This window comes from Sceloporus occidentalis, unplaced genomic scaffold (genome assembly GCF_023333645.1).
Source record: "Sceloporus occidentalis isolate IW3139 unplaced genomic scaffold, rSceOcc1.0.p SCAF_2, whole genome shotgun sequence".
Classification (NCBI taxonomy): Eukaryota; Metazoa; Chordata; class Lepidosauria; order Squamata; family Phrynosomatidae; genus Sceloporus; species Sceloporus occidentalis.
The window spans coordinates 274622647-274644965 of NW_028316982.1; the positions used below are offsets into that span (position 1 = coordinate 274622647).

A 22319-nucleotide genomic window follows, 5' to 3' on the forward strand; every position below is an offset into this window, starting at 1 on the left:
GAATGTCATGGGAAACCTTGTCAAAGGCCTTACTGAAATCAAGATATACTATATCCACAGCATTCCCTTCATCTATCAAGATGGTAATTTTATCAAAGAAAGAGATCAGATTTGTCTGGCATGACTTGTTTCTCTGAAACCCATGTTGACTTTTTGTGATTATGGCATTGCCTTCTAGATGTTCACAGACTCTCTGTTTAATGATCTGCTCCAGAATCTTTCCTAGAACTGATGTCAGACTAACTGGACGATAATTGTTGGGATCCTCTTTCTTCCCCTTTTTGAAGATGGGGACAACGTTTGCCCTTCGCCAGTCTGCTGGGATCTCTCCTGTTCTCCAGGAGTTTTCAAATATGATTGCCAATGGCTCCGATATTACTTTTGCCAGTTCTTTTAATACCCTTGGATGGAGTTCATCTGGTCCCGGAGACTTAAATTCATTTAGATTAATAAGGTGTTCCTCTACTATCTCTTTACTTATTCTGTGCTGAAATTCCCCTATTCTGTCCTCTGCTCCATTATCCTCAGGTTGAGCCCCTTTTCCTTTTCTGAGAAGACGGAGGCAAAGAAGGTGTTGAGTAATTCTGCCTTTTCTCTATCTCCTGTTAGCATTTTGCCATCTTCTCCACGCAGTGAACCTACCGTTTCCTTCTTCTTCCTTTTGCTGCGGACATATCCAAAAAAGCCCTTTTTATTGTTCTTAACCTCTCTAGCAAGCCTGAGTTCATTCTGTGCTTTAGCTTTTCTGACTTTACCCTACAAATGCCTGCTATTTCTTAGAATCCCTTTTTTGTGATTTCCCCCTTTTTCCATTTCTTATACATCTTCTGTTTCAAACTTAGCTCAGTTGAAAGTTCCTTAGTCATCCATCCTGGTTTCTTGAGACACCTCCCGTTTTTCTTTCTCACTGGAACTGTTTGAAATTGTGCCTTCAGTATCTCCCTTTTGAGAAAGTCCCATCCGTCCTGAACTCCTTTATCTTTTAGTATTTCTGACCATGGAATCACCCTCAATACTTCTCTAAGTTTACTGAAATCCGCTCTCCTAAAGTCCAGGATGCATGTCTGACTCTGCCTGGCTTCTCCTTTCCACTGTATTACAAACTCCAGGAGAACATGGTCACTTCCACCTAAGGATCCCACCACTTGCACCCCATTAACCAAGTCATCCTTGTTGGTTAGGATCAGATCTAAAATAGCTGACCCCCTTGTTGCCTCTTCCACCTTTTGGACCATGAAATTGTCTTCCAGGCAAGCGAGGAATTTGCTAGACCTTGAGGATTTGGCTGAGTTTGGCTTCCAGCAAATATCAGGATAGTTGAAGTCACTCATCACTACTACATCTCTCTTTTCTGACTGTGTGGTCATCTGTTCTAGAAAGATATCATCCAATTCCTCCGTCTGACTTGGGGGTCTGTAGTAGACTCCCACCATAACATCCTTGTTTCCCCCCCCCCCCCCCTTTGATTCTTATCCAGATGCTCTCCACCTGGCTTCCATGATTGATGTCCTGGATCTCTTCTTTACTGGTGTAAATATCTCTGACATATAGTGCTATTCCTCCTCCTTTCCTGTTTGGCCTATTTCTCTTAAAAAGGTTATACCCCTCTATTTCCACATTCCAATCATGAGACTCATCCCACCAGGTTTCAGTGATGCCTATTATATCATATTTGCTTTGTTGTACTAGGAGTTCGAGTTCATCTTGCTTATTTCCCATGCTCTGTGCATTAGTGTAGAGACATCGCAGACCATGGTTCCCTTTTACTTGCTGCCTGTGCAAGTTCTTTTGCCTCCCACTGCTGGGTCCTTGCACTGTTTGCCTTGTTTCCTCTATGTCAGTTTGACTATTTTCGCCATCCCTTTCGCCTTCCTTAATATTGTCTCCCTTCCCCTCGGAACTCAGTTTAAAGCTCTCCTGATCAAGTTCTTGAGACTGTTGGCAAAAACATTTCTTCCAACTGGTGTGAGATGCAACCCGTCTGTTGCAAGAAGTCCCTCCTCATGGAACCGCAGCCCATGATCGAAGAATCCAAATCCTTCTCGGCGGCAGCCAGTTGTTCACATCTGCTATTTTCCTCTCCCTTCCTGGACCATGCCCTTCAACTGGCAGAAGAGACGAGATGACAACCTGTACATCCATTCCTTTCAGCTTCCTACCAAGCGCCTCGTAATCCCTTTTGATGTTCTGCATGCTGTGTCTTGCAGTATCCTTGGTTCCCACATGGACCAAAAGGAAGGGGTATTGGTCAGTAGGCACCTGGAAGACAACACACCTCTCGAGACATCTTGTCAGGCCTACAAATCACTGCTTCTGTACCCCTCAGCATGGAGTCCCCCACTACGACCACACGCCTCCTCCAAGGCTTAGCAGCGACTGTTCCCTCGGGTGGGACTCTCAGGCTCCCCTGCTCCGTCCCTGAAGTCTGTCCATGCTGCTCTTCTTCATCCTCCTTGATAAGGGAAAGAGCTTCAAATCGATTCTCTAGCTGCAAGCTCCCCGAACAATTCCTTCTTGGCTTACTTCTCTTTGTGACATTCCTCCAGCTGTCTGCCTCCTCTGTTTGGCAAGTGACCTCTTCCACCCTAGCATCTTCCTCTGCGTGGTACTCATCCAAGATGGTTAGTTCTGTTGTGTCCAGGAAATCCTCTTGTTCCCTAATATGCTGAAGTGTAGCTACTCTGGACTCCAGCTGCTGCACTTTCTCCTCCAAGAGTGCTACCAACTTGCACTTGGGGCATGTGAAGTTCTCCACTTCTGTAGGCAAGAAGAGAAACATCCCACAAGAGTTGCAGGTGACTGCGGCAGATCCCTTGTTGTCCATACTGCAAAGTCTTTAGTAATAAATATAACAGTCAATCTACTGGGAATACTTCTTTAAAGGTAAGTACTGGCTGCTATCTTACACTTAAAGGGAAGGTTCCATTTCAATATCTGATTCTAACCTGATGCCACTTGAGCAGAGTTGTTGAGTTAAAGAAAACCAAAATTCGCGCGCCTAATGGTGTGCGGCTCTGGAAGGTGGTATATAAAGCTAGTCTGCTAGCTCCGCCCCTTGTGACTCACAGATGTGACTCACAGAAGCTCCGCCCCTTCAGCAACGAGCACACGGTCTCAAGCACACGGTCTCAAAATGGCTGCCAAGCAGCTCCTCTCCTTCTCCTCTCTCTGGCCGGACTGTTCTGAAGGCTCTGGAAGTTGGTATATAAAGCTAGTCTGCTAGCTCCGCCCCTTGTGACTCACAGATGTGACTCACAGAAGCTCCGCCCCTTCAGCAACGAGCACACGGTCTCAAGCACACGGTCTCAAAATGGCTTCAAGCAGCTCCTCTCCTTCTCCTCTCTCTGGCCGGACTGTTCTGGAAGGCTCTGGAAGGTGGTATAAAAGCTAGTCTGCTAGCTCCGCCCCTTGTGACTCACAGATGTGACTCACAGAAGCTCCGCCCCTTCAGCAACGAGCACACGGTCTCAAGCACACGGTCTCAAAATGGCTTCAAGCAGCTCCTCTCCTTCTCCTCTCTCTGGCCGGACTGTTCTGGAAGGCTCTGGAAGGTGGTATATAAAGCTAGTCTGCTAGCTCCGCCCCTTGTGACTCACAGATGTGACTTACAGAAGCTCCGCCCCTTCAGCAACGAGCACACGGTCTCAAGCACACGGTCTCAAAATGGCTTCAAGCAGCTCCTCTCCTTCTCCTCTCTCTGGCCGGACTGTTCTGGAAGGCTCTGGAAGGTGGTATATAAAGCTAGTCTGCTAGCTCCGCCCCTTGTGACTCACAGATGTGACTCACAGAAGCTCCGCCCCTTCAGCAACGAGCACACGGTCTCAAGCACACGGTCTCAAAATGGCTTCAAGCAGCTCCTCTCCTTCTCCTCTCTCTGGCCGGACATTGCAGAGTTGCTGCAGAATCCTGGGATTTGTAGTTTGTTGTGGCAAAGAAGGCCCAAAACTACAAGAAGTGCATAAAGATGGAGCCGTGGCAGTTAAAGCGGTGTCAAACGGCATTCATTCTACAGTGGAGATGCAGCCTGTTGTTGTTGTTGTCGTTGTTGTTGTTATGTGCCTCCAAATGGCTTGCGGCAGCCCTAAGGCCATGAACCTGTCATGGGGTTTTCTGGGCAAGGTTTGTTCAGAGGGGTTTGCCTTTGCCCTCCGTTGAGGCTGAGAGAGTGGGACTTACTGCCCAAGGCAACCCACTGGGATTCCATGCCTGAACTGGGATCCGAACCCTTGTTTCCAGAGCCATAGCCCAGCACTGGACCCACCTCCCTCTGCCTGGCACATGGCCTGCCCCCTTCCCTCCGGCCGTCTAGCGAGAGTCAGGACAGTTTCTTCTTTGGTACAACAATTTTATTGTTCTTTGTGTGCCTTCAAGTTGGCAACCCTAAAGCGGCGACCCTCTGATGGGGTTTTCTGGGGCTGAGAGAGTATGCCTCACCCAACGTCTCCCAGTGGGCTTCTGTGGCCAAAGAAGGGGGATTCAAACCCCGATCTCCATGGTCCTCAAACAGCTGCACAAGGCTGGCCCTGTATTGGTTTTAGTCATTTGCAAATGCAAGTAGATTAGATCCAGTCTAAACTGGTCGACTTGAGCCTCATGGACTGAGAAGCAAGGTCTCTTTCCAGAGGCATTTCTAGGAATTAAGCAGCACTTCTGAAATGCCCCAAATTTGAAGGATGCAGATTTTCCTTAATTTCACTTTTGTAGCAAGAGCAAATAATTTAATCTGTTTTCTCCCTTGAATATTATTATTTTCTTTTAGGACTACTGTATTTGCTAGTTAGAACTGACTCTGCAAACACAAACACACAAACAAACAAACACACACACACACCCTAGAGATGGCCTCTTCCACTCAAGGAAGAAGGCCTCTGCCTTTTAGTCGGGGGCCTCTGCTTTTGTCCTCAATGCCACGTTTTGAAAGGCTTCAAAATGTTTTAAAATGCGGTTGCTTTTTATAGGGCAGCTCATTTAAATGTTTTTCCACTGAAAAAAAATATTCCTATTATAAAACTGTTCTTGTTATAATTGTAATATAATTGTAATTGTGAGCCACCTTTGGGTCTGACCCAGGAGATTAATAATCTGATTTCCAGGAAGGTCAAACAGGTGGAGGCTGGCCGAAATGGTCACAGGCCTGGAAGCCACACTTTGTGAAGAATTACTAAGGTGGTAATAATAATAATAATAATAATAATAAGTTTTATTTATATCCCACCTTTCCAAAAGGATCTATAATAAGAATACACAAATAAAATACATAATACATACATAATGAAAAGCTCCATGATCCCTTGTCTCCCTACCTTAAAACTAAAACAACAACACAATAAAATAATATGTTCAGCCAGGAAAATGGAAGGTTGGGGGGAAGGACACAGTAGCCCTCTTTAAATATTTGAAAGGGGGCCATATTGAGGATGAGGCAAGCTTGTTTTCTGTTGCTCCAGAGAATAGGAGAAGGAGCAATGGATTCAAATGGAAAGAAAAGAGGTTCCACCTAAAGACCAGAACGTCCTTGTTTTACTGCAAGAGCGGTTTCAGAATAGAACAGGTTGCCTCTGAAGGCGGTGAGCCCTCCATTTTTGGAGGTCTTTAAGCAGATCTTGGGGGGGGGGGTCTCCCAGGGAAGCTTTGGCTGTGTATTCCTGCATGACAGAAGGGGTTTGGGTCCCCCCCAGTTCTGTGGCTCCTTTGACTGATGGACTTCCGCTTGAGGGTCTGAGTGAGCGCAGGGCAACGTCAGGCACCACGAGTGACTTCCTGTCCTCCTCCTCTTCCTCCGATGTCTCTTTGCAGGCGACTCAGACGATGACGGTCCCGCGTTCGAGGAGGAAACAGCAGCTCTGGTGGAAGAGATGACTGACAAGGTGAGTCCCCCAGCAGTCTCTGGCTTTCTCTGAGAGGAAGCAGGTGCCACTTTCTTCCTCTTAATAGCAAAGCTTGGAATAGTTTCGGGTTTTGACTATGGCTCCCAGAACTCCCCGTCCTTCACGCTGGCTGGAGGATTTTGGGAACTGCGGTCCAAAACGTAACTTCCCTGGGTCTGTCTTCAAATGCAGAGAGGTGTGGAGGGGGCATAGGTGGGCATTTGCCTGGGCTCCTCTTCCTCCGGAGAGGTGGCCCTTGCTGCTCCTTCTGACTTTGCGCTGGGCAAAGGATGCGGCCAGACTCCCCCTGGCCTCCAATGCGGCCTTTGCCACGTCCTGCCAAGCGGTCAGTTGGGGAAGCGGTCAGGTGCCACCCAGGAAGCAAGGAAGGAAGGAAGACCAGGGCGGCTGCGCCGTCGGCTGGACTTTCCTCAGTAGAAGGAAAATGAAGTGTATTGGTTTACTGAATTCCTGTCCTTCTGGCGTGGGATCCAGGGCGGATTGCAATAGAAGATTAAAACCACTAAAAGCCAAAAAGCAGCAACAGCAACGATAATGATATCTGTTTCTTACCTTGCTCTCCCTGCGGCTCGAGACAAGAAACAGCAAGGAGTAACACAATGCATAATATCAGTGAAAAGAACATATAAAACCAATGTGCATTAAAACCCATCCTTAAAAGTCATAATTTAAAAATTGCCTGGGCAGTGTAGTGGTTTGAGCATTGGACTGCCACTCCGGAGACCAAGGTTCAAATCCTTGCTCAGCCATGGGAACCCATTGAGCTAATGGCCTTGCGCAAGTCACACTCTCTCAGCCTCAGGAGAAGGCAAAGGCAAAGCCAGTCCTCCTCTGAACAAGTCTTGCCAAGAAAACAACTTCAAGACACACAATGGCAACAAGGGCAAGTCTTAAATGCTGCAAATTCAGCTGAGAAATCCCTAATGGCAGGTCAGTCTGCAATTTGGGGCTCACAAGAGGAAAAGCCCTGTGGGTTTTGGGTCCCAGCCTGGTTTTGGCGGACGGACGTCCATGTCGCCCAGAGGACCCCCTTGTAGCGGTCAGTTTGTATGGGAGAAAACCATCCCAAAGGTAACCAGGACCCAAAGCATGTCAGGGTTTAAAGGGGTTTAAACCATTCGTTTCTACCTTCCCCAGAAACTAACTGAATAATAATAATAATAATAATAATAATAATAATAATAATGTTGTTTAAAAACAATTAAATAAGATATCCTATTAACATACTACAATTTAAAAGGGTATTAAGCCATTTTAACGCAACATAACAATACATCCATTGATTTATTTTATTTATACCATATATCTATTCTTTTATATAAAGGCAGCAGAAAAATTTGGTTTGCTGTGGCCCCAGAGCTTTCTCTGACAGAGAAGGGCACATCTCTCACAAAACTACAGATCCCAGGATTCCATAGCACAGAGCCAAGGCAGCTAAAGCGTTGCCAAACTGCCTTATTCCTCCGGTGACCCTTGAGAATTCAGGTTGGCCAATATTGCCGACTCTGAATTCCCAGAATTTCAGAGAGGGATCTTTTTGTGGGGATGGAGGGAATCGAACCTTGGACCTTGTACACAGGTGAGTGCATCTACACTGCAGAGATAATGTGATGGCTTTAACTGCTGTGGCTCCATCCTGGGAATCCTGGGATTTGTCCTCTTTCTGAGGCACCGCCATCCAGGCCTCTTTGGTGCAGAGAAGGCTGAAGGAGGCTTGCAAAGCTCCGAAATCCCAGGGGTCCATAGGATGGAGCTGCAGCGCTGAAAGGGGTGTCAGACCGCATTGTCCCTGCAGTGTGGACGCGCCCTGAGCCGGGGCCTGAGGATCGTGTGCTCTGCCCGGCTCCCGTCCCCTTGGCCGCCCCGAGGCCAGCCTCAGAGGCACAGTCCGGAAAATCTGCTGGCCGGCTTTTCAGAAAACCGCGGTTCCTCCTGCTATAAATAGAAGGGCCGGTGTTTGCGCAACTTCCTTCTGCTGGGAGAACCAGCAGCAAGAAAAGGAGCAAAGAGGAAGGCCGGCTACGAGTTCCAGTCCTTGGTTCTTCTGTTACATGGATTTGTAATTGGTTGACCAGCCGAAGCCAAAGGGTGCTCAACAATGGCTCCTTTTCATCCTGGAGAGAAGTGACCAGTGGGGTCCCACAGGGCTCTGTCCTGGGCCCAGGGCTATTCAACATCTTTATCAATGACCTGGATGGCAGAATTGGGAGCATACTTATCAAATTTGCAGATGACACCAAGTTAGGGGGAATAGCTAATACTCCAGAGGACAGGATCAAGATTCAAAATGACCCGAATAGACTTGAAAGCTGGGCCAAAGCTAACAAAATGAAATTCAACACGGAGAAATGTAAGGTATTGCACTTAGGGCAGAAAAATGAAATGCACAGATATAGGATGGGTGACACCTGGCTGAATGAAACTACGTGTGAAAGGGATCTAGGAGTCCAAGTAGACCACAAGTTGAACATGAGTGAACAGTGTGATGCGGCAGCTAAAAAGGCCAATGCTATTTTAGGCTGCATCAATAAAAGTATAGTGTCTAGATCAAGAGAAGTCATAGTGCCACTCTATTCTGCTTTGGTCAGGCCCCACCTGGAATAATATTGTGTCCAGTTCTGGGCGCCACAATTCAAAAAGGACATTGAGAAACTGGAGCCATGTGTCCAAAGGAGGGCAACTACAATGGTGAAGGGTCTGGAAACCATGAAGCCCTTTGAGGAACAACTAAGGGAGCTGGGGATGTTTAGCCTGGAGAAGAGAAGGTTAAGAGGTGATATGATAGCCCAGTTTAAATATTTGAAGGGATTTCATATTGAGGAGGGAGCAAGCTTGTTTTCTGCTGCTCCAGAGAACAGGACACAATGGAGCAATGGATGCAAGTTGCAGGAAAAGAGATTCCACCTCAACATTAGGAGGAACTTCCTGAGAGTAAGGGCTGTTCGACAGAGGAACAAACTCCTTCCTCGGAGTGTAGTGGAGTCTCCCTCTTTGGAGGTCTTTAAGCAGAGGCTGGATGGCCCTCTGTCGGGGATGCTTTGATTTGGATTTCCTGCATGGCAGAATGGGGTTGGACTGGATCAGAGTCGTTCCTCATAGGGCATGGTTTCCAGACCTTTCACCATTTTAGTCGCTCTCCTTTGGACACGCTCCAGTTTCTCAATGTCCTTTTTGAATTGTGGTGCCCAGAACTGGACACAGTATTCAAGGTGGGGCCTGACCAAAGCAGAATAGAGTGGCACTATTACTTCCCTGGATCTAGACACTATACTTCTATTGATAAAATCGCATTGGCCTTGTTAGCTACCACATCACACTGTTGACTCATGTTCAACTTGTGGTCTACTTGGACTTCCAGATCCCTTTCACATTTAGTTTCATTCAACCAGGTGTCCCCCATAATCCTATATCTGTGCTTTTCATTTTTCTGCCCTAAGTGCAATACCTTACATTTCTCTGCGTTGAATTTCATTTTATTAGCTTTGGCCCAGTTTTCTAGTCTATTCAGGTCATTTTGAATCTTGATCCTGTCCTCTGGAGTATTAGCTACTTCTCCTATTTTGGTGTCATCTGCAAATTTGATAAGTATTCCCCCAATTTTGTCCTCCAAGTCATTGATAAAGATGTTGAATATAGCTGGCCCGAGGACAGAGCCTTGTGGGACCCCACTGGTCACTTCTCTCCAGGATGACTGGGTCAAGGTCCCATTGGTCTTTCTGATCTGGCCAGCTTCTCAAAGCTTGAAAAACCACAACTGCCAGAACCATTCCAGCCGGCTGTCCCCTTTTCCTGCTGCTCTGCGTCCAATTTCTGGCTGCTGCTCAGGTCAGGGGTCTTGGCCATGTTGGGTCCTAATGTACCCCAATGTCTCCTCTGTTTAGGAAGAGGCGGACGCCTTTTCGCTGGAGCCGCGGCGCTCTGTGCGCATCAGCAGCCTGCTCAGTGAAGACGAGCTCATTGAGGATTATTTCAAGGCAGAGTCACCCACAAAGTGAGAGCACTTGGTCTTTCTTTCTTTCTTTCTTTCTTTCTTTCTTTCTTTCTTTTCCACTTTTGTGTGCAAAGTTTGCATATTTGTGTTATTCTGGAAGACCTTGGTTTGCTGTCCATCGAAGGGTTGAACCGCCTTGGAAAGATCAGAAAGAAGCCCTTGTTGGGGGGACAAACAGCAGAGCGAGATGGAGAGGTGACATGAGAGCCCTGTTTAAATATTTGAAGGGATCTCATATTGAAGATGGAGCAAGCTTCTTTTCTGCTGCTCCAGAGACTAGCTGACTCTTCCTGGAGGTCAGAAGTGGGTTGGCGTGGGGGTCCCTTGGGGTCTATCCAGGGGTCTGTGAGCCTCCTGAGATGAGAGTCATTCCGCTTGGAGGGTGGTGGGCTCTCCCTCTTCAGGGTCTTTGGTAGAGGTTGGCTGGGCATCCTCTCGGGAGGCCTGAGCTGTGTCTTCCTCCAGGAAAGAATGGGCCGGGACCTAGTGGACCTTCCAGGTCCTTCTGAACCAAATTGCCCACTTCTAAGGTTTTCTTCAGCAGCCATGAAGGCTGTTGTGCTCCATCTCCCAAATGGAAACTTGCCTTTTATGGTGGCAAGAAGTTGTATGAAGCCCCTTCTGAACCATGCAACTTCTCCATCCTGCTGCCACCGAGCCAAACCGACCCACCTTCCTCCCTCTGGCTCTTGGTGGTTTCCAGGCCTTTTGCCCCTTTTGCCCCAATGGGCACCCAGACCCCGGTCCCTCTCAAGAGACCCCTGCTCACAGTGCCTCCTCTCTTTCCCCTTCTGCATCGCAGCAACTACTGGCATGGCTCTGGGCTGACCTCTCCGTGTGCCGGCCTGAGTCTCCACTGTGAGAGGATGGACAGGACAGAGTCGCCCCCGCCGCTGTCGCCCACAGTCAAGGCCGGCTGGCTGGACAAGAACCCTCCGCAGGGGTGAGCAGACCTCTCCCCAAAGCCCCTCCGACTGACTGGGAGCGGCACTTGGGAGCCCACTGGGGCAGCTCAGGTCCTGGTCTGGGTGCTACTGGGGGAACTGGTGGGGGGCACAGGGGCCAATGCCCCCCTCGGACCTCCCCATAGCAAGCCACAATACCTCTGCTTTCCTTCACAGTCCCTCTCAAAATGGTGATCGGAACGGACCTCACTTCACTTCATGTTGCCATTTTGAGACTTCAAAGGAAAACAGATACTCGGGGGTCTGTGGGAGAGGGGTATATTTTCATATTTGGAGGGTCTTTCTGGGCAGTTTCCAGGAGAATATTGCCTGCCAACTCTGCTGAATCTAAATAAATTGTGGGTGGATGTCTTTTTTGGGGGGGAAATGGTGGGGAGCTTCAGGGTCTGCACATCCCCCCCAACCCTTTGTGCTATTTTTTGGGTGGACATCCCTCGGACGTTAGGGTCCCTATTGACTCCCAGGGGATTGTCGGTGCCCTCGGACAACGTGAGGCTAAGCCACGTCCAAACGTGGTCAAAAGGGCGAAGGAGGCGACGAGAGGGCAGCAGTTATTGAAAGGGAAAAGCTTGCAAAGCTGCTATTTTTAAGCAGAGGGACCCAGGAATTTACCTGCCAGGCTTAAGAAGGAGAAGGCTTATCTCTCCTTCCAAGGTAATGGAGTCCAAAATACTTCTGCACTTAAACTCTGTTTGCAGCAGATGAGGAAAGCGGAAAACGAAGGAAGGGGGAAAGTGAGAGACGGAGAGTGAAAATGGAAGTAGATGAGGAGTTCGGGGAGCAGAGGATAAAGCTGATCCCTGCCAAGCCCCTAGACCCAAGGAAATGTCTTCTCAGAATAAAATAAGGAAAACCAGTTACCCCCGTGGCCCCTAATACCCCCCAGATAGGTTGAGCCTCCCCCCTCCGTGGCCATTTTAGGAACTTTGAGGGTCACCTCCAGTCAAGAAAATCCCCTCCGGGGCTTAAAATGGACCCAGGGAGTCATTTGGGGGCAATATTATTTTGAACGAATACCTTAGATTTTGGGGGGAGTACGTTAGGTGGCTTCAAAAGCCCATGCGGTCCTTTCCCCTCGTCCATTCACTTTGCTGGCATCCGGATGTCATTTCCTGGGTGCTGACAGATACGGCGAAGGACAGGGTGCGGATTCAGCCCGGGTGTTTCTGTTTTCCTTCCCGGCTTTAGGTCCTACATCTACCAGAAGCGATGGGTGAAGCTGGACTCCCACTACCTCCGATATTTCGACAGCGAAAAGGTGAAACGGGAAGAAGCCTCCTGGGGCAAGAATTTGGGGTGGGGGCTCTGTGTGTGTGAAGACCCCACCCTCCCTTGCAGTGACTTGTATTACCTTGGTCCCTTTGATGCCTCATCCCAATGGGGTTGCCAGAGATGGCTCTTGCATGCCTCAAGGGTTTGCAGAGATGGGTTTTTTGGCAGGTGTGGCTTCTTACCTGGTTTCTGGAAGTCCCTCTTCCAACCACAAAAGGGGTAGGAGCCTCCTCCAGTTTTCACTCTGGCAACCCAATCCAGGTTGGCGGTCTTGGAGAATGGAGTTGCCAGACTGGAAGAGAGAAGGCTCCTGCGTCCTCAGTGGCCACGCGGAAGGAGGGATTTTGGCAGGTGCGGCTTGCCATGCAACCAGGAAAGAAGGCCTTCCCCTCTGCGCTCTCTCCTTTTTGCTTCCCCTTCCCTCTGTCAATCCCTTTCTCTCTCTTTTCCCCTTCTTTTCTTTCTCTCTTTCCCTTCCTTCTTTCAAGCAATGTGTTCATTGTCTCCATTTCAGGACGTTTACTCCAAGCGTTTCATCCCGGTGTCCTCCATTTCTCGAGTGACGACTATCGGGGACCAGAAGTTCGAGGTGATAACCAACAACCGGACCTTTGCTTTCCGGGCCGAGAGCGATGGTGGGTCCAATTCTCCTCCTCCACGTTTTTCTTCTAAGGGGGGCAGGAAATGCTTTGGGGGCCGGAGGCCCTTGAAATCCCACCCGCTTTCTCTGGGGGTCCAAATCTCTTCCAGGGGTACAAACTCTGAAGCACCCGCAAAGGGGAAGGAGCATGGCCCAAATGTCCTGGACTTTTTCAGGCCTTCTTAGCCCAAGACTCGGACACCTCCTGTGCCCCCTATTTTTCCCCCTATTGTCATATTTATATTACGTTATATTATATAAGGAAGGACTAGTACACATAGATAGATAGGAGCAACACTGGAGACCACAGCAGAGAGCTGATCAAGGGATGGAGAGCCAAAGCGCAGAGATGCTCAGCAAGGCAGTGCTTGTCCAAAGCATCACTGTGCGTTTCATAGGAGTGTGAGACGCATGAGCCAAGGGAAGTTGGGAGCAGTAAAAAGGGAAATGGGCCGCATAAACATAGCAATTAATAATATGGATAGGAATATGTCACTTTGACTCAGACAACTACGCAGCGTTCTCCTCGGAAATACAAAGACAGAAAGAAAGAGAGTGGCCTTCATAATCGGGAGAGAGATAGCAAAGGCAGTCAAAGGGTACAGTGCAAAATCGGATCAAGCCAGGTTCTAAGGCTTCCAGGGAAACCCATAAATATCACCATTATCCCTATTGTATGTGCCACAGAGGCAGAGGAAGAACAGATTGAGAGGTTCTGTGGAGGAGTTTGGGAAGAAATGCACAATACACCAACACAAGACTTAAAACTAATCGTAGGTGCCTGGAAAGCTAAAGTTGGTGGCAAAGATGGGTCAAAACAATAGGAAGATTCGCACTAAGTATAAGAAATAGAGCGACTGATAGACCTTTGCAAGGCCAACTGTCTATTCATCGTAAATACCTGCTTCATACAACCAGAGAAAAGGCTCTAGACATGGACTTCTCCAGACGGTTGATACTAAAACCAGAAAGACTATAGAACTGGAAACAGAAGGTGGAGAAACTCTATTCTTGCAGCAAAAAGTAGACCAAGTGTGGATTGTGATACAGAGCACCAACTGTTTATATCAGAAATTAGAGTAAAGCTGAAGAAGAAATCAAAAGCAGCCATCACACCAAAATTGTGGGAAATCATGTTTTTTGAGTATCGAGAAACCCTGGACTGAGGAGAATCTGCGCAGTTTTGGAATTTGTTCAGCACACACTTTGCATATTCTTTTACACATTCAACAGCATTTTATGTGCAGGAAACAGCTTTTTTGGCATAAAAATATTTTCTGCACAGAAAAGGCTGTTTTCTGCACCAAAAGGGCTGCAACTGGGGACACTCCACACAAAATCCACATCTGGATGATTTGTGTTGAAAACAGCACTTTCTGTGCAAAACAAACACATTCACATTTTGTTGGCCTCCTTTTCCATGACATGCCCTACATTTTAAACTCTCTTTTGAAAGAATTCTGAAATGTCCTCCATTCTGAACATTACTAAGAAGCCCATTGAATAGCACCACGTTTGCTGCTTCACTTGCAGAAATGCATCCATATGGCAGCCTGTCCTCATTGCAAATAGAGGAATCTGATGGATCCTTCTAAAGGCCTTTTCCTCCAGGAGCAGCAGCAGCAGCAGCAGCAGGCAAGACTCGCACTCAGAGCCAAGAGAAAGAAGTGCATTTGTTTCCTGGAGGGGAAGAGGTCGGCATTTGTGTTGGGTAAGGGGCCGCTTGAGGACTCAGTGCAAATGCTGAAAGGGTTTCCCCCTTAATTGCAGCAGAATGGACAAATGAAAAGAATCATTTAAATGTAGATTTAGTCAAGGATTTGTTGCTAGCTAGGTACAGTTTTATGCCTTTGTCTTGACCAGAGTTCTATAAGTATATTGCAAGCCAACAAGGCATTTTAATGAGGATAAGTTCACCAGAAAAAAACGGTTGAGGAATGGGAAGGGCAGCCTTGAAAGAACTAGAAAAGATCCTAAAATGCAAAGACATAGAACTGAGCACAAAAGTCAGAATCATGCAAGACATTGTATTCCCTATTATTCCCAGGGATGCATGAGAGAGCTGGACAGTCAAGAAAGTGGATAGGAAGAGAATGAATGCATTTGAGATGATGTGGGGCTGTAGAAGAGTGCCAAAGCGACAAAGAAATGGGTCCTTAAACAGATCAAGCCAGAAACCTCCCTGGAAGCAGCCAAGATGACCAGACTGAGGCCGTTGTCCTTCGGCCGCAACAGGAGAAGGAAGGACTCCTTGGAAAAGACCATTATGCTAGGAAAGATAGAAGATAGTAGAAAGAGAGGAAGGCCGCAGGCCGGATGGAGGATAGACTCAGTCAGGAAGGTCATGGTCATGGATTTGGAGGACCTGAGCAGAGCAGCGGAGGACGGGGGTCTTTCATCCACAGGGTTGCCAGGAGTCAGGATCAACTCAAGCGACGCTAACAACAAATGTAGTAAAATACAATATGTGTAATATTGCTATAAACAAACCATACACATTTATATTTATGTTAGGGTTCTCAACTTCCATTCTGGCATATCCTACTACATTGTGTTGTGGTGCCTTGTCCTCCTTTGCGCTTGTGAGGACCTCTGGTCAGCCTGCCTCTCCTTCTCTCTCTTGTCCAGCGGATCGCAGCGACTGGGTCCAGGCCTTGCAGAAGATGGTGGACAAGCGGAAGTCCAGGCGCCTGGACCCAGCGTCCATCTTCCAGGCGGTCAGCGGCAGCTTTGACTCGGTGGACAAGAGTGGCCTTTTGGAGCTGCGGGGCTACAAGAGCAAGCTGTTTGTGGCGGTGGCCGGAGACAAGGTCTTCCTCTACAAAAATGCAGAGGTGCGTCAGTGGCGCTTGTTCCGGTTGTTATGTGCTGCCCTGTTGACTTAAGGCGATGTTACAGACATGAGACGTCTCTCTGAACAGCGCTGCTCAGGTCTTGCAAATCAGGACAGCGGCTGTTGGGCTTCCTTGACGGAGTCCGTCTTCCCCTCTTGCCCTCCATGTTCCCAAGCGTTATCATCCTTTAATTGAATCCCTCCATCGCATGACGTCTCCAAAGGACATTGCTCCCAGTTTAGTCATTTGAGCTTCTGGGGAGAGGTCAGCCTTGGCTGGCTCTCAGACCTGTTTATTGGTCTTTTGGGGAGTCCATAGTATATGTAGAACTGTCCTCCAGAACCCCGTTTTAAATGAGTTTATTACTGGTTTTAGATAACTAACAATAATAGAAATCCATAAGAGCTTATAGAATCATAGAATCGTAGAGTTGGAAGAGACCACTAGGGCCATCCAGTCCAACCCCATTCTGCCATGCAGGAAATCCAAATCAAAGCATCCCTGACAGATGGCCATCCAGCCTCTGTTTAAAGACCTCCAAGGAAGGAGACTCTATCACCCTCCGAGGGAGTGCATTCCACTGTCGAACAGCCCTTACTGTCAGGAAGTTCCTCCTAATGTTCAGGTGGAATCTCTTTTCCTGTAGCTTGCATCCATTGTTCCGGGTCCTATTCTCTGGAGCAGCAGAAAACAAGCTTGCTCTCTCCTCAACATGACATCACTTCAAGTATTTAAACAGGGCTATCATATCACCTCTTAACCTTCTCTTCTCCAGGCTAAACATCCCCAGCTCCCTTAGTTGTTCCTCATAGGGCTTCATGGTTTCCAGACCCTTCACCATTTTAGTCGCCCTCCTTTGGACACGCTCCAGTTTCTCAATGTCCTTTTTGAATTGTGGCGCCCAGAACTGGACACAATATTCCAGGTGGGGCCTGACCAGAGCAGAATACAGTAGCACTATTACTTCTCGTGATCTAGACACTATACTTCTATTGATGCAGCCTAAAATAGCATTGGCCTTTTTAGCTGCCGCATCGCACTGTTGACTCATGTTCAACTTATCGTCTACTTGGACTCCCAGATCCCTTTCAGACGTAGTTTCATTCAGCCAGGTGTCACCCATCCTATATTTGTGCATTTTATTTTTCCGCCCTAAGTGCAATACCTTACATCTGTGTTGAATTTCATTTTGTTAGTTCTAAAGTCAGTGTTAAATCATGTTAGAAGATTGTTTAGCTTAATCCCAGTTTCTCACCTTGGCTAGAGCAGCTTCATTGAACCCGTGGGATTGCTTTAAGGGTTGGCCTTTGCTGTTGTTTGCTGTGAAGGCAGCATCCATTTTGTTTGAAGGCCTCTGAGGCCTTTGGTCCTGAAAGAGCCCACTCCTCAGGCCTTGCAAAGGCAGGGCAGCAGCCAAGGCTTCCTCAGAGGGGCAGTCCACCCGCAGAAGAGTCTCCTTCTTTCCTCTGTCTTCCGCTTTGTAGCCTTTTCTAGAGAGGCACGTTGTCTCTGGAGATGCTCATGGGAACAGCTTCCCTGGCCTCCAGTCTTTCTGTTGTCCTGTGAACCCCGGTCCTTTCATGATTCCCGTGTCTCTGGCATCCTTAGGAGTTTCGCCTCGGGGTTGGGATCACCTACATTGAGATGAACGTGGGGAACGTCAAGGATGTGGACCGGAGGGGCTTTGACCTGACCACTCCCTACCGGATCTTCAGGTACCAGCCGCTGCTCCGGAAGCCCAGATGATGCGGACCTTTCCTTGTGACTCCACAAACGCAGCCTCCCCACCTGGAAAAAGATGGAGGGAATGGGTTTTCCTGGTCTTGGAGGTCTGCAAATGCAGTTTGTGTGTGCGCACATGCTGAAGACCATGGAAGGTAAATGACACCTACAACATTTCCACCGTCCGGTCACATTTTTACTACAGTGATTCCCAAACTGTGCCCTTTAAGAGATTTTGGACTTCAGTTCCCAGAAGCCTCAGCCATGTTGGCCAATAGCCTGGGACTCTGGGAGCTGAAGTCCAAAATCCCTTAAAAGAGCACAGTTTGGGAACCACTGTTTTAGTAGACGGTGGGAATGCTGTGGATGTCATTCATCTGGATTTCAACAAAGCCTTTGGTAAGGGCCCCCAAGATATTAGCAAACTGGTTAAATATGGAATGGATGGAAACCATAACTGGAGCCCTATTGAGCCTGGAGTTGCAGCCCAGCCCTTGTCCCCCTTTTAGCCCAGCCCCACATAGACATATTGCGTAGCCCATCCTCCCCGGTTGCTGACCCTCTGCCTCTCCCCTTTGGCCGCAGTTTCCTGGCGGACTCTGACCAGGAGAAGGAGGACTGGGTGGAGGCCATTCAGGCGTCCATCGCGGAGGCCCTGTCCAGCTCCGAAGTGGCCGAGAGGGTCTGGGCAGCCGAAGCCAACAGCTTCTGCGCGGACTGCGGGGCCCCCAAGCCTGACTGGGGCTCCATCAACCTCTGCGTGGTCATCTGCAAGCAATGCGCAGGTACGGCCCCCGGGCTTTGGGGGGATGGATAGCCCTATGGGATCATCCTGGGTTCCTGGTTTAAGGGAGGGAAAGACCCACTTGGGCCAGAATGGAGCTGGTTCAGAACTTGGAAAAGTTACCTTTAAAAGTTACTACAGCTCCCAGAACCCCCAGCCACAATCAAGGATGCGTTTAAGTTGCACATGTTTCCCAGAATGCAGCAGAGGATGCAGTAGGGAACCTTATGCTGGTTGAGTCTCCCTTAATATCCAAAATGTTTTGGAGGAGAAGTGTTTTGGGTTTTGGATATTTTCATATTTGCTTATACATAAGGAGACATCTTGGAGATGGGAGCCAAGTTGAAACATGAAATTGATTTATGTTTCATATACACCTTATGAAGGTAATCTGAAGGCAATTTTATACAGAATATTTTAAAATATTTTGTGCATGAAACCAAGTTTGTGCACATTGACCCATTGGAAAGGAAAGAGATCCCTTGCCTCAGCCCCCCATGAGGACCGTTTTGGACTTGAGAGTATTTCAGGTCGGGGAGACTTGACCTTCATTAATTGAAGTAGCTACAGAAAATGAAGTGCTAATCGCTATGTAGATGAAATAGTAGATAAAGCAAACCAGGGTGACATCAGCATAGAGACATGCCACTGAACCGGAATATACGCCTGCGTTGCTGCGACAAAAGGGGTGTGTGACTGGGGCCTGGCCAAGGAGGAGAGAGTCGGTGGACCAGTCTTAGTGGGTTTGCTGGAGCACTTACAACAGACATGGCCCATGGTCCTCTTCAGCCATTTACCAGATAGTAAGGTGGACATGCGTTCTCATAACTGCTGGAGGTCCATATTTATGGCCATGGAGGACCAGACCTCACCCCTATAACCCACCTTTGCAGCCCAACAGCATCCCAGTCGACGCTCATCCAAGGCAGGGCAGGTGGGTTGCTGTAGAGGGACACCACACACAGCCCCCCAACTTGACTCATGGGGTGCATTGATGCAAGCGCTTTGCAGTGGGACATCGAGGGTCCTTCCAGCTGCCCATTCCCAAGATGCACCCTCCCCAGCCAGAGAGTGCCACAAAAATGGTTCTGTGGCCCCCAAATCCGCAGGAACCCTTCAGTCGGGGTGCTAGGTTTTGTTGGGGTGCCATTGCCAGGTGTAACAGTGACACCAACGGAGCTCTGTGGCTGGAATTAGGATGATGGGGCAGGATCTTGGCCATTGTGCCCTGTGGTTATACCTAAAAATAAATTGGTTCTGATGCCAAGTGTCCAAACACAAAGGGAAATGAAGGAGAGGAACAAAGTAGGAATCGGCCTCCCGCTGAGGCCAGATTTTGGCCAGGGGCCTCTGCTCCGGCCAGCCAAGTGCTTTTTCCAGCAGGAATGGGAAGAACGCTCGCAGCCAATTCTTTCCCAATGAGAAGGATTTCCTGCCCGTTGAGAAACCCCATTGGGAAGGTAGGGCAGAAGTGAGGCTTCCGCAGAGTTTTCCCATGATATCCCATAATGTTCTGGAGATTTATTTTGCATAGAAATAACCATTTTTTTTCTGCATACTGCTCACTTTTTTCTTTTTTCTCTTTTGCAAGAAAAGAAAATAAGCTTTCTCTGCAAGAAATTTTTTTCCCTGAACAGGAAACATGTTTCTCTTCAGGAAAAAACACATGTATTTCTGTGTAGAATCAATCCCTGGAATATTTTTGAGTGCCTGAATGCCGGGAGAATACTGCCCCAAATGCATGTTTTCTCACACTTGGATGGAGCATAAAAACAATAATCTGGTCTTGTATTTGGGTCCCCAGAGTTGCAGAATTTTTTGGGGGGGAGAGATGAGGAAAATCCTTGTTTTGTCTGTGTTTTGTGTCCATGTTTACCTGCTTATCTGTGCCTGTTCCACCCCTTTGCTGGCAATTCTGGTTCATGGTGATCAGAATCTGGGAAAGTTGTTTTATTTTGGGGAGTGGGGGCAGGAAAGCTCCCAGAATCCCCTGTGCCTTGCTGGTTGGGGGATTCTGGGCATTGTGTTAGGAAACTGGGATGTTTCCAAGTTCTGCTCCACAAGGTGTTGCAATGCCAGAGCCCCTTGACCAGAGGGGGCACACGCTTCTATGCAGCCCCTACAAGGGTCCGGCACTCTCGCATGCCACTTCATTAGTGTGGATTGCATGAGGCAGAAAGGACCACTAAGAAGGAACCTATCCCCAGTACCAGACCAAGGGAGGGTCAACCCTGGACAGAATATGCTCACAGTGTTCTGGCCCCAATTTCCCTCCATTGCGTGGGCACTCCAGAGCAATGCCAGGTAGTTCTCTGTAGACGTGTGCCTCCATGCCACCTACATGCCACCATGAATCACTCTCTTTGTGCGCAAAACTGAGGCACCCAGCAGAGCTCACATGGCTGGACACCTTGTTCTGACCGCAGAGGAGCCACTAGCACCAGCAGAGGTTGTGGTGGCAGGTGCCATAGTGTGATGCTGTGTGAACATCTGCCCTGCGTCAACCAAGATTTTCTGGGAAGAACTGATGAGTTTTTAGGTTTGCTTTAAGGGAGGGATGGCCCAGATTCTCTGTTGAACTGTCCTTCCCACATGGAAACAGTTTGCTATCGAACTGGGCCTTTGGCCCTCTGTCCTGTGTGTCAGTGGGGCAGCCACTGCCCATGGCCCTTGGTTTGCTTATTTGTCTGTGTTTGGGTTTCCTGACACAGGAGAGCACCGTGGCCTGGGACCCAGCATCACCAAAGTGCGGAGCCTCAAGATGGACAAGAAGGTCTGGACCGAGGATCTGATCCAGGTGAGACCGGAGAGATGGGAAGGCCATTGCTTCGGACATCCCAAAATACAACCCTTGCCCTGATAGGAAGACCAAAAGTGGGGAGGTCATTACCTTGAGATCGTTGGGGGAAAGGATGGTGAGGGGTCATTCTTGGCCCAGGAAGGCCTGCTCAGTCTCAGGGGAAGGCAATGGCTTTGAGCATTGGACTGGGAGTCAAGGTGAAGGCGTCCATCTTAGGACAGCCAGTTGGAAGCAACCAAATGGCGGACAGAAAAAACAAAGTTTAGACTCCTCAAGAGAAGAAACATTTTTAGGAAAATGCATCCTTTCTGAACTACTCTAAAAGAGAAAAAAAGATGGGAGGGGGAGATGTTGTGGAAGAGCAGCCGGGTGCTAATTGGGACGGTCCTTTGATAGCAAAGGATGGCCACTCACTTCATCCGGACTGAGCCAGACCCTCTTCGCTGCCCCAGGAAAAGCAAGCTGGGAAGGAGGTCTGTCTGACCTCATCCGTCTGTCTGTGGGGATGCTTTGTTTGAGAGTTCCTGCATGGCAGAATGGGGCTGGACTGGATCAGGGCCCTTCTTGGGGTCTCCTCCAACTCTATGATCCTATGATCCCTGGTGGACAAGAGAGCGGCCAGAACGAGGGCAGAAGCTGCTGTTTATTCCAACAGAGAGGAACTAGGAAAAAGAAATCTCTAGCGTGACTCCGATCCACTTCATCAGATGCAATCAGGAGCCCATGAAAACGTTTGCTAGTAGCTCCTCTTTTTTTGCAGTTAATTTCAAAGGAGCTTCCAGATTCCTCTATGTCTTTGGTTCCAGGATTTTCCCTGAATCTCAAAACCCTTGGATGCTCAAGTCCCATTAAATACAATGCCAAGGTGTCCCTTATATAAAATGGCAAAACAAGGTTTGCTTTTTCCTTTTTTTGGAATACGGTCAGCCCTCCTTATCCACAGATAAAAAAATCCATGGATTCAAGCATCCACGGCTTGAAAATATTTCCAAAAAGTATAAATTCCAAATAGCAAACCTTGATTTTCCATTCTATATAAGGAACACCATTTTGCTGTGCCATTATATGTAATGGGACTTGAGCATCCATGGCCTTTGTTATTCAGGGGGGTCCTGGAACCAAATACCAGCAGAGAACATGTATTTTCAAGCCGTGGGTGGTTGAATCCATGGGCTGACTGTACCATGCTGTCTGTCTGGGGGATACTGGGGGTTGTAGTCCTCTCTTCTTACCCCCAAAGGAAACCTTCCCCACCTTGGACCTAGCCCAGGACTGTCTAGTTTCTTAGTTTCTAGCTTCTTAGTTTCTGTGCCATTCGGTGCCCCTCCATATCCTTGAGATGTAGGTTTGGAGGAGAGTGCCTCTTTTCTGTCCCTCTGCCAGAACACAAAGCCACTGCTAGGGCTCTTGTGGTGAATTCCTT

At 48.3% G+C, this 22319-nt stretch overlaps 1 protein-coding gene across 3 annotated transcripts in view; it reads left to right on the forward strand.

Moving 5' to 3' along the window:
- The window catches only part of LOC149320263 (arf-GAP with Rho-GAP domain, ANK repeat and PH domain-containing protein 1-like), a 138876-nt gene that overhangs the window by 62948 nt on the left and 53609 nt on the right, over positions 1-22319 (forward strand). For all 3 annotated transcript variants that reach the window (XR_016280294.1, XM_089513219.1, XM_089513220.1), the window contains 9 exons: positions 5797-5867; positions 9770-9879; positions 10682-10822; positions 12033-12102; positions 12631-12751; positions 15385-15590; positions 17199-17305; positions 17898-18097; positions 20808-20893. Coding sequence is in view for 2 of the 3 variants with exons in the window: in XM_089513219.1 (XP_089369345.1) it covers positions 5797-5867; positions 9770-9879; positions 10682-10822; positions 12033-12102; positions 12631-12751; positions 15385-15590; positions 17199-17305; positions 17898-18097; positions 20808-20893 (1112 nt within the window). In the remaining variant the exon portion in view is untranslated. The remainder of the gene's footprint in view (positions 1-5796; positions 5868-9769; positions 9880-10681; positions 10823-12032; positions 12103-12630; positions 12752-15384; positions 15591-17198; positions 17306-17897; positions 18098-20807; positions 20894-22319) is intronic.